Raw genomic sequence first — 15613 nt, 5'->3', positions numbered from 1 at the left:
AAGGAGACACATCCCGAGGAGTTGGTTAGCTGATGTCTGAATGACGCCAAGAACTTTGGTGCAGAACATGAGAAAGGAGCAAGTCAAGCGCTCTCTTGAACTTCAGCGTTATTGAATCACGGTCATGCTGGAGGGAGCCCGCTGGGAAATGTCTTGGCCAGCCCAGCTCAGTCCACTCCCACCCCTCTGTCTCCAGCAACTCTGCCCCAGCATCACCCTTCTCTGCGGTCTGGATCTGAACTCGCCTTCAGCGCATGAACAAACCTGAGCCATTTTGGTCTGTGTAAGAGTACCTGCTTGCAAGAGCTCTGCTCCAGGGCCACAGCTGGATGGACGCCTTCTCAGCACTCACTTCTTGAGATTCAGAGTGTTTTTCACTTCTCTCCCAACTGGAAACATTCAAGAACCTCCTTGCAGGTGATCCATCTGCATTCCCAGATCCTCCAAACACTACTGGGGTGGAGATCTGAATCAGAAACGACATCTCACAGACATCAAACACTCCTGCCAGATGCTTTTTTCATTTTCTCCCAAAGCCAGGCACCACGAGCACAGCGTACGGGAAGGCCACTCCACCACCTCATTTACATTGAAGGAAACAGCTCCTACAAAACATTTACAACATCCATCCAGCATTTTCTCTGCACTTAGAATACCAGTAAACAGCCCTGTTAGATATGAGACAAGTCACTGGTTCGGCTTTAGTAGTTGCTGTGCTATTTTGACCTCTTGTACATCACTCCAACCTGCTGCCTCATCCCTGAGCCCCAAAACAGCCCTGGCGGGGCATGCTCTGATCTCAGGGACAGAGAGGTGGGAATGCTGCGAGCTGCAGGACCTGCTGCTCCAGGGCTCCCCGCACCTGAGAAATTGTGTCTGTATTCCCTGAGCGTAGATGAGGTCTAAGAGCGATTTCCCTGCCATGCCCCATGCTGGGCACAGCTGGTTTCCCTCTCAACACTTCACACAAGAGGGGAACAAGAAAAGACCGAAGAGAAACCGAAAGAAATGGCGCAGCCCAGTTCTGAAGCCGGCTTCCCGCTTTGAGGACAAGCAAAGGCTTAGAAGTAACTTTTGCACACTTGAGGGAAGCTGATCTAAGAGGCGCTGGCTGGAAGGAGCTCGTTTATGGCTGGCATTGTGTAATCCCAGCGGATGCTGCTGAACATGCCATGGCAGCAAGGGCTAGGGGAGCTTCTCAGGGCAGATTGCTGCTGGGAAGAGCTGGAAATGCAAGGGACGTTCCTCAACGGCCAGGCAGAACGCTTGCTGCACGCCCCGGAGGATCCCGAGTTCTGGCGTTAAAGCATTTACAGAAGGTTGCAAAGATCTGCTCTAATTGTTCATCCTGGTGAAATATAGGGAAAATAAACTTTTAGAAATCAAAGGCTAATGCATGAAGCAGATGTGCCAGCAATGATAAGGCAAAGCAAGGCTTTTAGAAACCAAATTTCAGCTTTGCACAGATTAGACATTAAAATGAACTCACTTAATTTCATGCCATATGCAAATCTTTACCAGCTGTCAGCTCTGTAGTCACTAGAGACTAAATGTAATAACTAAACAAGAACAAAAATGCAGCAAAGATTGGGGTCTGCAGAAGCCCGGTTATTAGCAGGTTCATGCTCTGGGAAGTCAGGGAGCCAGCCCAGCCTGCTGCCCACGGCTGGCGAGGCACATAACCCAAATGTCAGCAGGAGCCTCAATTAAATGCCTGCAAATAAAGTAATATAAAAGATGAGGCTACTACTTACTCCTGACATTCAAGGGTTCCCAGGCGAGCTGCTGTTTTCTGCACAATCTGGCACTAATTTGGTAGCCGGACTAACGAGTAACCCAGCCCCCCCGGAGCAGAGGCCAGGTAATCACCAGGCATCTTCCCAGACCACAGTTCAACGGGACAGCTCCATCCTCAGGCTTTTCTCTTCCTTGGAAGCCCTGGGTATATGACACAGACATGCCATCAGCCAGGGATCCATGAATGCAGAACAAGGAGAAACATTCCTGTTTCCCTCTAGAGTAAAAAGCCCTTGAACGCTGATCCCCACCAAAGTAGAGAGCATTGCCCTGGCTTGCACTCATACTGAGCACACAGCTACGCCGTGCAGCACCACTGCCCGGACCACAGCTCCGTCCCCGGAGGAGCTGCACTGAATTATGACCCAGCATTGGCCATTTACGGAAACATTCAGCAAGCATCAGCTCCACTGAAGTAATTCCACAGAGCTCTTAGCTCTTGCCTGAAGCCATTTGCAATGTCTGGGAGAAACGGCAATCTTATAATTGCTTCCAAAATGGACAGACCTCTGAGAAAAGGGAGGCACCTCGCCGCTTTGTGCGAAGGCACGGTGCTGACCCAGCCAGCAAAAGCAACAGATGTGCCACCGCTTTCAGGACCTGAACTGCATCCAGCTGTCAACACCGTGGGCTGGGGTTTAGGCTCACCTGGCAGTAGCTGCTCATTAGCTACAAAGAGCACAGATGTAAGCTGCAGCTTCTGGAGATGAGCAAGAAGCCAAAGCAAGGGAGGGCAGAGAGCTGGAGCCTGCGAGGGGCTGACGCTCACTCACGGCTGGGGAGCTGCAGGTAGGGGACGGCACGCAGAGGGGCGCAGGCGTGAGATTCAAGTCCCAGAAAGCAGGTAACAAGTTGGCTATGAGGCAAGAAACAATAACAACAGTGCTTCATCAGAAAGGCTTCCTCACCGCTAAGACGGCACACGGGTTTAGACAAATCACCTGAGCTGCCAGACAGGGCACAAGCCCATGTGTGCGTGCCCCAGCTGCGCTGTGTTTATTTCCACAGCATCTGCGTTGCATTCCTGGGGAAAGGCTCAGCTCGTTCCTGCCCCGCCAGCACGCTGCGCCCACGTCCCGCAGGACAAGGCTGGGATGGAGCTGGCACAGGAGCATCGATACACCGCGCTCAGCTTTTCCCATCTCTTCACCCGGCCCAAAGAGGAGCCTGCCGCAGCCCACCCTGGCATCACCTCTTTTGGGAACAGGCAGAGAGCAGCGAGGGCCCAGGAACAGACGGAGCGAGCCCAGCGTGGTGCCGGGGCTCTGCTGGCATCAGCAGAGAAGAGCTGCACACGTACGGAGCTTCCATGCGATGCCGAGAGCTTGCAAAAGCAGCTCGCGGTGTTTGCCCTACATACTAGCACAGAGAGAGATTTACACGCAACTCCTGTTCCAGCTCAGCCTCTTCCTGTTGAAAGCCATAAAGCCCAACACAGGAGATTTCACATTCCATCTCCAAAGTAATTAAATCCAGCCGTATAAAGTGAAACATTTAACAACTCTTGAGTTTTGCAGAGTGCTGGAGGAACCTGATAAAGATGGAGTTCCACTGCTGGTAATAAGCAGGGGCTGTTCTCTGCACTGTTACTGGCGGGGGGAGAGGGGAGCCTGAGTTTTAATTTGGAGGAATTTCAGAAGATGCGTTTTATTTAGCAGCATGCAGGAAAATTAACAGAGAGCCATGGAAAGCTGTGAACTACGCATGCTCTTTCTCCGTGTTTGCAAGAGGGCTCGCGAGTCAGCGTCTGAGCTCTGCTGAGAACAGCGCAGGTCGCTTTGCAAATCCATTTCTTCCAGCTCTTGCCTTGCTTGTTTCTGAGTGTAGGTGCTGAGAAAACAGTCGAGCAGAGTTCCCGAGATCAGATCTCCACGTCAATGTTACTAACCACAGAGATGCTTTGTGATTTATAAAGGATCGTCCACCTGCTTTGGTTTGTATTTTTAACAATCATCACATATAAAGAGGCATTTGAATATCCCAGGCTCCAGGAGCCTTTGGAAACTTAGATTCATGGAGAAGCAAAGCCAGAGCAGCTGGCAATTACCGAGGCCTCTGCTCCAGAGCCCCTGCTTTGCTTCCTGGGATTTAGGAACTTAAATAGCTCTTAAAAGACTGCATTGTGGGAGCACCTTGTTATCAAACACTGCTCGGGGCAGTCCCGGCTGAGCAGGGACCCTCGCAGGCAGTCCGCACTGATCAAGAGACTGACATGTTGGAAATCGGCGCAGGACCAGGACACGCTGGCCTCCAGCACCCAGTCCAGCCCGGGCTCACGCGCAGGCCCCCGAGCACCCCCCGGCACCTCTGCCAGGACACACCGCAGCCTCCCCAGCATCCCTGCGCTGGCTGTGGTTGCCATGGTGACTGAGCATCGTCCCCTCTCCTGGCACCTTTAAGGAAAAATGTCCCCCTGTTCAGCAGCCACCCGTGGCCCTCCATAGCACACGGCTGTCCCGAGACCACTCTCAGATTCTGCCTCTCCCCGGGCCGCATCCTGTACCCGGGCCTCTGGCAGGCAGCAGAAGGACATTCTGGTCCCCCACACCAAAGCAGGCAGGATGGGGGCAGGTGAACACCACCAAGAAAAAAAAAAAAAAGGAAAGAGTAATGAGGATCAAGTCCTTCCCAGATCTAAACCAGGTGGGTTTTTAAAGTCCAAGAAGGGAAGAGCTTGAGGGTATCCAAGACTAGAAGATGATCCCTGAGCACAGAGAGTCCAAGCGTGGTGCCCGTGGCCACCAGGGCCACCACCGCCTCCAGCCGATGGCATAGGCATCTCCCCGAGCACACGCAAAGGTCCCCAGAGACCCAAACGGTGCCAGCCTCAGGCTCCCCACCTGCGGGAAGGACCACCTTCAGTCAAGTCTGTCCCACCGTTGCATTAGCGAGAAGTGCCACCTCCAAGTCTGACAAGCTGTTGTATTGCCCTCCCAAATCTCTGCGGGACACCTGCTAAGCTCTGAGAGCTGTCACTGCCTTAGCAGGGGGCGTGCTGACAATCTTACAAGGTAAAATAGCTCCTTTTGTAATCTGCTCCTACAAAACACCTACCTTCTTGCTTGTTTTAGCCCTCCTCGTCCTAGATTACAAGCCCTGGAGACAGCAAGTGCGCAGAGTTTTAACTATTAAATGATGCATTTTGCAAACGCGTCCCCAGTAAGCGTGCCTGCTGGAAGAGAGGTCTCTGCTGTGGCACAGACAGCTCTCCACCCTTCTCTGCCAGGCCGCACTGCGAGCGCTGCCCTGATCCGACTGCTCCTCTGGCACCTGGAAAGGATCAGGAGGTTGTTTTCACCCCTGTGTGGCTATCGCAAAGCTGCTCATCCTTGTGCCAGGTCCTAAGCAGGTTTCTGTGCTCCCTGATATTCAGAGACCAATGAAGCTCTGTGCAGCGTGCTAGAGGATGGACAGTGGGAACATGTGCCTACATAGACTTTGACACTAAATCCCTCTTAACAAGCATCGCTTTTGTGCGTTTTCAGCTGAACACCCCCCGCCCCACTCAGCCAGAGGAGCAGGGAGGTAAAAGCAAGAGATTAGCTAAGCATCTTACCCCAGAAGCCCTCATTATCCCAGGAGGTCTCCACTGCCTCCTAGAATCAATTAAATGGACTGGAGTTGGGGATACCTGGCACTTCACAGGATCAAAACCCAGAGGGGAGACTGTAGGAGGCAATTTCCCTTCTCTTATTGACATGCAAATCATCACTGCAGTGGCTCACGGGTTTAATATATTTCCAGACTGCCTGGCGTGGAGTCACATTAGTCAAGTATATGTGGCAGTGAGTCCAAAATGACTCTTATTACAGTCAGCATTTCCACCTCAGCTTCAAGGACAGGCTGGAGACGAGCATGCAGCGACTTGCCTTACCCCTCTCCCAAGTCCCCTCTGCGGCAGGACTCCCACGGAGTTTGGGGACTGCGAGTAAATGGCCGAGAAGTCCCTAATGAGGCTTGGTGGTAGAAACAGACCAAGGTCCCCGAGAAATGTCCTCTTCAACCTTGGGATCACGTATGCCTGCGGCTTTCTACAGCCCTCAACTTCCATAAAGCTGACCTTTCTTAGTCTAAGGTAGGACAGCCAGCAAGAACAGGAACTGCCATGAGAAACACGTTCTCTCCCACAAACTATGTTGGTTTTTTCCAAGAGTTTTCAGGTTTGGTCCCCGTTCTCCACAGCTCCCAGCACCATGACTGAAAACTCTTCACAAGTACTGGAACAGGGAGGCATCCCAAGCGCTGCCATTTCCACCTCTGCCCCTGCCTGGAAACAGTACCAGCTCAGCAGCATTCGCCGCTCGCTTGGGATGGTTATTTCTGTGCCCCACAGCCTTCCAGACCTCCAAACCAGCAGCAACGCGCAGCTGATTGATTGAAAAACTGTGCTGACCACAAGTGCAATAATGAAAGAGCTTTTCTTCCGCACAGATGGGACTCCTTATTTCCTTCTTCCCTCTAAATTGCATTCCTCATTATACCCAGACATTGCGGAGTGGCTTTGCTTGGGACCTGCTGGTTGAAACAAGCTTACTGGTCTGATGTTAGAACAGCTCTGTCCCAGCTTAGCTGAAATACGTCGCGCTCAGCTGCAGTATTGCTTTGAAAGTTTTCCTTTTGTCCATTTATTCCCAGTGCCGCAAACCAATCTGTCTGAGAAGCTCATTCCTCATTACTTGTTAAGAGAGCCAACAAAGCCCTCTGTTCCTGCACCCTCTCAGAGCTTTGTTTTCAGCTATCTACTCAGTCTTCTGTTTGTGCTTCTCAGTGTTTGCACTAAGAGCTTTAAATCATTCACTTAGCCTTGAACCCCCTCACTCGGTGTCTTTGGTTTCCAGCTAGAAGAAGTAATCACCACAGTGCAATCTAGCTCTTGCTTTTTGCTTACCCTTCTATTTTCTCTGTAATTAAAAATCCCTTTGGTCTTTGCACTGCTCACTAGTGCTTGGATCCAGGACGTGGTTTCCGTTTGCCTTGCAAACATTGCAGCAGAGAATGTCAAAACCGTTTTTCACAACAACCTTGCTTTGACCTGGGTGACAGCTTTACCACCAGGCATGTGATCTCTTACTTGCCCATCTGTTCATTGATTAAAATCCCACACTTCAATATACAGTTCTGTCTCTGCATCCAGTAGCTTTTCCTGACAAGACGACCCTCAAACAGACAAGGAGCCTTTCCCAAGTGATGCTCCTCAAGCAGCTCACTGCCTCCTCGTTGCCTTGGTTCAACCCAACAACTCAAGGGCAACCAGTCGCCAGCAAGCCCCAACGACACTGCCCAAGAGCGCAGGAAATAAAAGATGAAACCTGGGCTGGAGGGGGACAAAAAGAGACCACCAGCACCCCCAGCATGGCAAGGCCTGCAGGGGATGCTGGGCCTGCAGCACGGCCGGACTCGAGGCTGGAAGGGGAGGGCAGACAAGCCCTCCCTTTTGAAAAGATTTTTTTTTCTTTTAATATGTGGCCCAGGAAAGCCAGAAAGAAACAACACTAATGTTGCTGCCTTATCACATCTTCAAAATTTATGTCAGGTAAGATTATCACAAGGATCAGCCTAACAGCCACCACCAGACACAGCACTGTGCAAGCTTCAGAGAAACGCAAGGTCTGTGCCGCCACCGTTACACCTCAGCAGCAGTAGATCCCCAAAACCTCCTTAGCACACAAAAAGGCAGTTTTTATCCCGCTACAAACAGTTCCAAAAGGAAACCAGAGCCCTACTCAACCTTAAAATATGTTTTTCATGATCCCTACCTCTAAAAGCAGAAGGTATAAAGGTCCAGGAGAGAAACTGCAGCACACTGGGACGTTTCTATGGAGCGGCGAAATGAGTCAGTGCCATCTACCGGCTGCAGGGACCCTTCCACTTCCACATTCACCAGATTCAGCCTCAAATATTAAGTAATAAGAACCAGCATCTTACACGTCGTCTCCCCTGACACAACGGTAATGCTTCCAGTGTCCCTCTGCACCACCGTAACCAAAGGCACCATTTCAAATGCAAATTCCCCCTAGAGGTTAAGGGTCCAGATCGGAACCCTTCGGCACGACCATGGCTCTAGACACGTCCACGTCCAACCACGCCGAGAGCTGCCACGGAGCCCCGGCAGGCCAAACCAGGGCTACAGCTCCAGCGTTTCACAGCCCTACTCTTTCCTACCATCTACATCAGGACATCCCCTTGCTATTCCTGACAAAACCGTAAATAATTGCGATGTACGGTGTACTGGCAATGGCAACCCTTGAGCTAGCCCGGATCCATGCTGAGGAAGAGCTGTAGAAATGCCAAGTATCAGCAGTACTGCTGGCACTGCCAAGGGACGGCATGGCGTTGTTGGCTTCTACCACAGTAGTCATGAAGAAGTACTGCTCCAAGGCTACCGAGAGGTGTCGAAGCCGGGATGAGATGCCAGGCATTCCTGGCTATCAATGTTGTTCTCCTCTGTTGGATCAGATTTAATTGGTGAACAGATTCTAAATGTGCTTCTCACCATTTTTAAAAGGAAAATACATCCTCACTGTAATTATTGCGTAATTAGGCTTGTGTGTGATATCACTGGCACTGAAGAAAATACACATTTCTGTCGAAGCTTCCTCTTGAAGGGCAGATAGATTTGCTCATCCTTCAAATGCTAATTATCCCCCAAACTTATCTTTCAGCATTAAAGGGCTCTGGCAGGCTCCAAATGGCTGGAGGACATGATAATTTTGTGCTGCAGGAATCGCCTTGGGCTCCATTTGCTGCTGAGTGGTCTCAGAGCTGAGGTTGCTGTCAGTCTCTTTTTAGGGACGCTGGTTGAACTGAGTTCATCAAGATGCTTTTGTCAATCCTGGTAAAATCAATAAACACCTGAGAGAGCCCCAGCACTGACAGAGTGGTTACTGCCTTTCCCACTGAAAACAAGCAAGAAAAGGAAGACTGTCTCTGGAAACCTCCATGTAATGCAACATCATTTGCAGAGGAAGCAGAAGAAAGCTAACCTGGATCAGGATCCAGACAGCATCCATACTATGGGACAGCATGCCCCATACTATGCTCTTACTTAAGTGCTGGCAGTGTATTCCTTGATCATTCGGGCACAAAGGTGGCCTGTCCTCGTCATTGGAAGTCCCCCACGCAAAGAGACCACCAAAGCAACAGTTCCTCTGAAAGGTTTGGTTTCAAGACACTGCTCAGGAAAGGTGTATTCCCAACAGGCTTGAGGGAAACGCAAGGCTGTGAGGAACAGTATCCAAGAAGGAAAGAATACTGCATTTGTGCTCAAAACATTGGGAGGGAACTCAGAGCTGGCTCCTCTCCGAGGCTTCGCAACGGGCAGCCCGTGCAGAGGCTGACACAGGGGCAGGCATTAGGGCGCATTGTGGGGCAGGCACGTTTTGGGCCTGACTTCCTCTTTCTGACTGCAGCACTCGCTTTTCTTGAACTTCATGTTTCAGAACACTTGTTCATTTTACTAAAATAATTTAAATTTGCTCCTTTTTCTTCTTAAGTTCTTGCCAACAAACCCAATCCGGTATCACAAGCAAGTTTTAGACACATTCTTTATTCCTCCACCCCAGCCAGTGCTATAACAGAAAGCAAAAGCAGAAGGGACAGTTGCTGGTAAAACCTCCCCCTGAAATACCCTCCAGGGAGAAGAGCCATCGCAGCTGAAGGCGGCTGTTAAAACGTGTGCCGCACAGAAGCACGGTGTGCACCGTCTGCAGGGAAGCAATCCAGGCCCATCTTCTTTAGCATTCCTCTGGGCATGTCGCGCGGGAGGGCTCCAAGCCCTCACAACACAAGAGCTGTATTTACCGTACCTGCTTTTTCACTGTTGTCAGCCACAAAGAAGAAAAATAGTTTAAATTCCCACAATTTATTTCTGACAAACCAGGTTATTTTTCCCTGCCAGTGATGATTTGCTGCATAAGCATCTGGTAGAAAACTGTCTTATCATCTTGCTAGGTACTGAAATCTGAGGGAGTTACCTGCAATTCCCTAAAACATTCTCTTTTCCTTCAGCTTTTGTCAAATCTCTCCCCATTCCTAGTCTCCAGCCGAGGGAGGGGAGAGGCACAGCCCTGCTGCGGAGCACCAAGGTACGTTGCTTACTGGCACGCTCTGCTGCCTTAAGGCAAAGGAAAAAAAAAAAAGAAAGGCCAGGGATCGGTGACAAGAACACTTCTATCAAACAGAAAAGGTATTTTACCATGCAAACAAACAAGCCATGAGCGCTGAGGACGGTTTGCTGCGCTCCCCACACCACCTTGCCCCAACAGAGCCCGGCTGGTGGAAGCCCCGGGCCATCCCCAGCCTCTCCACAGAGGAGGCCGCGCCAGCCAGGCAGCTCCCCTCTCCCGGCCCTGCACCCTCAAGCGGCCCAGCCGGGCTGGGCCTCCCCGGAGCCCTGCTCCAAGCCTGAGGGGAACGACGGCGGCCGCGGGCCCGGGCCTGAGGAGAGCGATGGCGGCCTGCTCCCCGCTAGGCCGCCGCCGTCGCGTAGCAACAGGGGGCGTGCCCACCTGCTATTTAACGCCTAGGAGTCCGCCCCTCCTCCATCTTCCCTTCTCATTGGCTATTTCTCCTATGATTGGCGTGAGTGCCCGCCAGTTCTCACCCTCCACGAGCCTCTCCCCCGTCGGGGGCGTGGCGCTACCCGGAAGACGCCACAGGAAGCCGAGGGCAGGAAAGGGGGCGGAACATAAGAGAGAAGGATCCGCTGTGAGCACCAATAGAAAAGGAGAAGAGGGGCGGCTCAGCCAATGGCAGGGCGCGGAGGGCGGGGTCCCAGAGGGCGGGGCTACTGTAGCCGGTAGCCGGCGGCTCAGGGAGGCGGCAAAGGTGATGGGGGGACGCGGGCCGGGGGCGGACCTCGGGGGTGAGGGGGGCACCTGGGGCAGGGGGCGCCCCAAGGTGCTGGTGGGGCCAGCGGGACCCCGGCCTGAGGGGAGGCTGGGGGCTGCGGGGAGCCGGGCCCGGTGGCGGGGAGGTGCTGGCCTGAGGGGGGACCGAGGCCGGGGGGGGGCTGCGGGCCGGGGCGGGGGCGAGGAGCTGGGGTGAGGGGGGCCAGGCTGGGGGAAGGAGACCTGGGGAGGGAGCCGTGCCGGAGGAGCAGCGGCGGCTGAAGGGGAAGCGGGGGGGGGGGGGGGGTCTGGGGAGGGATTTCCACACCGGGAGGACGCGCAGGAGGCCGGAGCCTCTGGCTTCGGGGGTCGCAGGCCTGGAGGGGGCTGGGAGCTGGGTGGCTGTGCCATAGGCGTGCGGGACAGAGCTCCTTCATCCCTGCAGAGCGGGCTGGCAGAGCCCGGTGCCCACGCTGCCCATGGGCATCAATGTCTCGTCGTGCTGCTGCTGTTGCATTAACGTATAGCGGATCCCATAAGGATCTGTGTTACGAGGATCTGTGTTACACTGAACGCTGCAGGCGCCCTGCCCCGATGTGCTTAGAGGTGGCAGGGAAAGGTGGGTGCCTGGGATAACCCCTAACAGCTGTGACCGAAACCCGGAGCACGTATGCTCAAGTCCACTCGGGTGCCACGTCCCCAGCACCACGCCTGCCCCATGGCACGGAGCTCTGGCTAAAGCTGTTTCTGTTCCCAGGTGGGAGCAGCAGGAAAGGAGATGTTCCTCGTGTCTGCGCTGGAAGCAGGATGAATCTCGTGTCTATGGCGACAGATCCCGAGTTGAAATGGATAACCCTGTGGGTCCGCATCAGGTGGGCGGCCGTGCTCGCGCTCCTGCTGGGCTCGCTCGTGATGCTGCTGCTCCCGCTGGCTGCTGTGGAAGACCAGTGCCGCGCAGTGCTCAAAGGACTCTCCTTCCTGAAAAGTAAACTGGGCACGGGCTCCTCGGGGGTCAGCAGATACGCAGGACAAACAACCGGACTGAGCGTGACCTCCAACGGGCTGGAGCTGCTGGTGCTGAAAGGCAAAGCCTCCCCAGGTAAGAGTGTCCCCGGGCGGGCAGCTGTGTTGCTGTGTAACAACTCACATCTGGAGATCCATACCCTCTACCTGATGATCTCCTGTACCCCATAACGATAACGAACTCTCACTGCTCAACTGCTAATTAACGTCAGCTGTAGATGACTCAGAGGTCAGACACGCCATCGCCAGCCTGGCTGCCAGCAGCAGCCCGACTGCATTCCATTGCCCTGCGCTGTAGAAGGGCGATGCGCTGGCGTTCTGTCGCTGCTTTGTCTCTCAGAACTTTTTCCTCATGCTTTTGGTACTAGTAAATTCTGTTAAGGTAAAAGGAATACGGAGTGGTGTTTTAATACACGGTAACCTGGGATACACAGTGTTAATCCTGAAATCCTGGCTGCCACAGAACAGCCTTTCTGGCAGTGACAGGCTGTGGTTGTTGCCTTCATTGGCCAGGACATTAATTTGGAAAACATTCAAAGGCATCATTACAATTCCAGCACTGTATCTTTGTTCGCATTAAAGCTATTATTGCTGGGAAGATGTTTGAGAGTTCAGTGAAAAAAGGGATAGAAGTGCTGTTAGCAGCTGTGGGCTGTGCTTCTAGCAAGAGAACTGCCGTTATTGCCAAGAGAATGTATTTAAGACTCTGTGTCCTCCAACACAAAGCAGCCTGGTGGCCAAAGCGGGTTTTGCCGGGCTGGCTACACGCCTGCGGCCAGCTTGAGCCGTGCTGCTCACAGATCCTGCCTCACCACGCTTCCCGCCGGGAACAGCTCTGCTGCCGCGTACTCAGCCTGTAAACGTGGCATAAGCCTCCGCGCTTGTAGCCCGGCAAAGGCTGGAATAAAGTTCTCGTAGGCTTGCTTTATTTCATTTTTGTATCGGTGGACAGTGATGGTGTCCAGACGTTTTCAGTAAAACTCACTGCCCTGTTATCTAACTGTTATTGTTGCGTTTCAGAAGTGAAGTTAGAAGCCAAAGCGGCTCTGAACCAAGCCCTCGAAATGAAGCGCCAAGGAAAGCGGGAGAAAGCCCACAAACTGTTTGTGTACGCCCTCAAAATGGACCCCGATTATGTGGATGCCCTGAATGAATTTGGTATCTTTTCCGAAGAGGAAAAAGACATTCTTCAAGCCGACTATTTGTACTCCAAAGCTCTGACCATTTCTCCCTGCAACGAGAAGGCTTTGATCAATCGGGACCGGACGCTACCTTTAGTTGAAGAGATAGATCAGAGGTATTTTAGCATTATTGACAGCAAGGTTAAAAAAGTGATGGCGATCCCCAAAGGCAACTCTGCCCTGCGCCGAGTGATGGAGGAGTCCTATTATCACCACATCTACCACACGGTTGCTATTGAAGGAAACACTCTGACGCTGTCAGAAATACGACACATCATCGAGACCAGATACGCTGTTCCTGGAAAAAGCTTAGTGGAGCAAAATGAGGTGATTGGCATGCACGCAGCTTTGAAATATGTCAATACCACGCTGGTATCGCGGATAGGCTCCGTAACCATCAGTGACATCTTGGAGATCCACCGGAGAGTGCTGGGCTACGCCGACCCGGTGGAGGCCGGGCGGTTCAGGACTACTCAGGTGTTTGTGGGACATCACATACCCCCGCATCCCCAGGACGTTGAGAAACAGATGCAGGAGTTTGTGCAGTGGATTAACTCGGAAGACGCCATGAGCTTGCACCCTGTGGAATTTGCTGCCTTAGCCCACTACAAGTTGGTTTACATCCATCCATTTGTAGATGGCAACGGAAGGACTTCGCGCCTGTTAATGAACCTCATACTGATGCAGGCAGGCTACCCGCCCATCACGATCCGCAAGGAGCAGCGGGCCGAGTATTATCACGTCTTAGAAGTAGCCAACGAGGGCGACGTGAGGCCTTTCATACGCTTTATTGCCAAGTGTGCTGAGACGACTCTGGACATGTTGCTCATTGCCACCACAGAATACTCTGTGGGCTTACCTGAAGCAGATGGCAGCACTGCTGGCTGCAAACAAACTATCCCCGTCAAGACTTGAGGGCTGGGGACGTTCAGGAGCCAACGTACACATGGGAGAACAGCACGCCAAGCCGCTCAGTATTCCTGCTGGGAAATAACTCGACAGGAGGTGTCACTCTTTTAGCATTTCATTTATTTAAAGTGTCTTACATTTGATTAAATTAATATAATTTATTTATATACATTATGCCAAGCTGAAATGTGAACTGTTGATGTTGACTGTGCACTATAACTTGCTTGTGCTACTGGAAGGAGGTGGGGAGAGTTGTCAGAGGGGCTCAACAAGCTGAAGTAGAATTTAATTTCTCCTTAAAATTAAGCTTTGAGAAGCCGCTTCAATCACAACCCTTCACCTGGTGGGTCAGCTGCACGGTCTCACCTTGTCAAGGAGCTGCTAGGCAAGACAAAGTCTTAACTCAGTTGTAGCTTTTGTGTTACCTCTTCCCCGTTGTTCAAAAAAACCTCTAGCACAACCCTTGCAGTAACAGCACTCCCCCGGACCAGTTCATCAGGCTCTTTCCTGTCAGTCGTACAAGGGCTGATCAGGAAGGAGGCTGAACTCCAGTTCAGCAAAGGCATCTCTCCCTTCCCATTTCTGTTTGCAGTAGCACTTTGCACGTTTACTTTCAGTTGCCTTTCCCAGGCTGAGTTTTGTACAAGTGGGAAGTACTTGGTGTAAGATTACAGATGATGTGACTGGAACAAGAGAAGAAATGAACTGTGAGGTGCTTTTGCTGTACTTCAGATAGAAGGACTACTGAAGCGCCCCGAGGCCTTGCCTCAGACCCCACCTCATCGAGCAGGGTCCCCGGGAAGCTGCAGCTGTCCTACCTTTCAGTTCAGGGTTTGAAAAGAGCTTGCTTCTGCAAAGGCTGTTATACCTAACCATGAGACAACCTTTATCAGTTGTGCTGCTTGCGTGTAGCCAGTTTGCAAAAAACTTAAGTTTCTTCAATCTACACAAGAGGACTTTTCACAATTAATTACTAGGTCACATTATTACTGTGATAAATGCGTTAAGAATCACACGAGGCCTTTTTGTGCTGCAGTGGCAGTTAGCGTAGAACCTGGAAGCTGCCATGCAATTCAAAGCAGTGAACCTTCTCTCTGCTTTTAAGGTAAAAGCACCTGCAGCCTAACATAGAAGAGCTTGCCTACACCCCTCCCTGCCAGCTGTGTAACAGCATAATTGATCCCAACACCTCTAAGTTCAGAAAACTTCGATTCAATCCAGTTTGGAGTGCTGTTAAGCTTAAACCCTTTGCAAAACAGCATAAGCTGTTAAGACTGTCCCAGGCCAGTGTTAAGTTTCTTCCCTTCTAACTCTCTCTTACCTGCCAGGTAGTTAGGACAAGTTTTATACAAGCAGACAACAGGACAAGACTGGGGGTTACGTATATCCTACAGCACTGCTCCATGCTTATGTACCGATTACTGCTGACAGGGAAAGCAAACAATAAATGAGGAAGGTGGTTCTGTCCTTACAAAGTGTGCTTGTTTTTCCAGGGCAAGGGGAGTATAAATACAATCTGCACTTTAGAGCTCTGAGGAGGGAAAAAAAAAAAATGTTATTTTAGTAACAGATGAATAAACTATTTTAATATTAAAGTCTTTGTTTGGAATAGGCTGTTCTCAAAACACTTTTCTGCTGTAATGAACTAAGAAGCAGTCACAGCTCAGTTCGTGGAGTAGCAGGTGACACGGTACACATCCTGGCTGCCTCAGCTGCGTACGACTGCGCTGCAGCGGGGGGCATTGGGGGGGGGGGGGCTTGGAAGCAGCAAGTCCAACCCCAGCAGCCATAGGAACGCTGCCGATGTTACGTGGTTCAAAGCTACGAAGTGGACTCATCCTATCGAAGTAAAGCCAAGTCAAAGCAGCACAGAAT

General features: G+C 51.8%; 1 protein-coding gene and 1 long non-coding RNA gene across 4 annotated transcripts; one reads left to right on the top strand and one right to left on the bottom strand.

Moving 5' to 3' along the window:
- Window positions 1-640: 640 nt before the first annotated feature.
- LOC148056057 (uncharacterized) lies at window positions 641-10268 on the bottom strand. Of its 2 annotated transcripts, XR_015703993.1 has the most exons (4): window positions 9992-10268; window positions 9771-9910; window positions 1755-1938; window positions 641-1348 (listed from the first exon to the last, which is right to left on the bottom strand). It is a non-coding gene; the product is annotated as an uncharacterized LOC148056057 (long non-coding RNA). The 2 variants fall into 2 exon arrangements; XR_015703992.1 differs by having other exon boundaries at window positions 9771-10268.
- A 307-nt stretch (window positions 10269-10575) lies between these two features.
- FICD (FIC domain protein adenylyltransferase) lies at window positions 10576-13896 on the top strand. Of its 2 annotated transcripts, none has more exons than XM_087754281.1 (3): window positions 10576-10623; window positions 11383-11724; window positions 12669-13896. In XM_087754281.1, exons 2-3 carry the CDS (start codon window positions 11433-11435, stop codon window positions 13742-13744), a joined length of 1368 nt encoding a protein of 455 aa, XP_087610407.1. In that variant the 5' UTR covers window positions 10576-10623; window positions 11383-11432; the 3' UTR covers window positions 13745-13896. The 2 variants fall into 2 exon arrangements, with proteins under 2 accessions (XP_087610407.1, XP_087610406.1); XM_087754280.1 differs by lacking the exon at window positions 10576-10623 and adding an exon at window positions 10971-11244.
- The last annotated feature ends 1717 nt before the right edge of the window (window positions 13897-15613 follow it).

The sequence above is a fragment of the Nipponia nippon genome, unplaced genomic scaffold (assembly GCF_047370975.1).
Source record: "Nipponia nippon isolate SJK-2023a ecotype South Korea unplaced genomic scaffold, ASM4737097v1 scaffold_18, whole genome shotgun sequence".
NCBI lineage: Eukaryota > Metazoa > Chordata > Aves > Pelecaniformes > Threskiornithidae > Nipponia > Nipponia nippon.
Note: the sequence above shows the minus strand (reverse complement) of the source record. Positions and strands in the feature narration are given on the sequence as shown.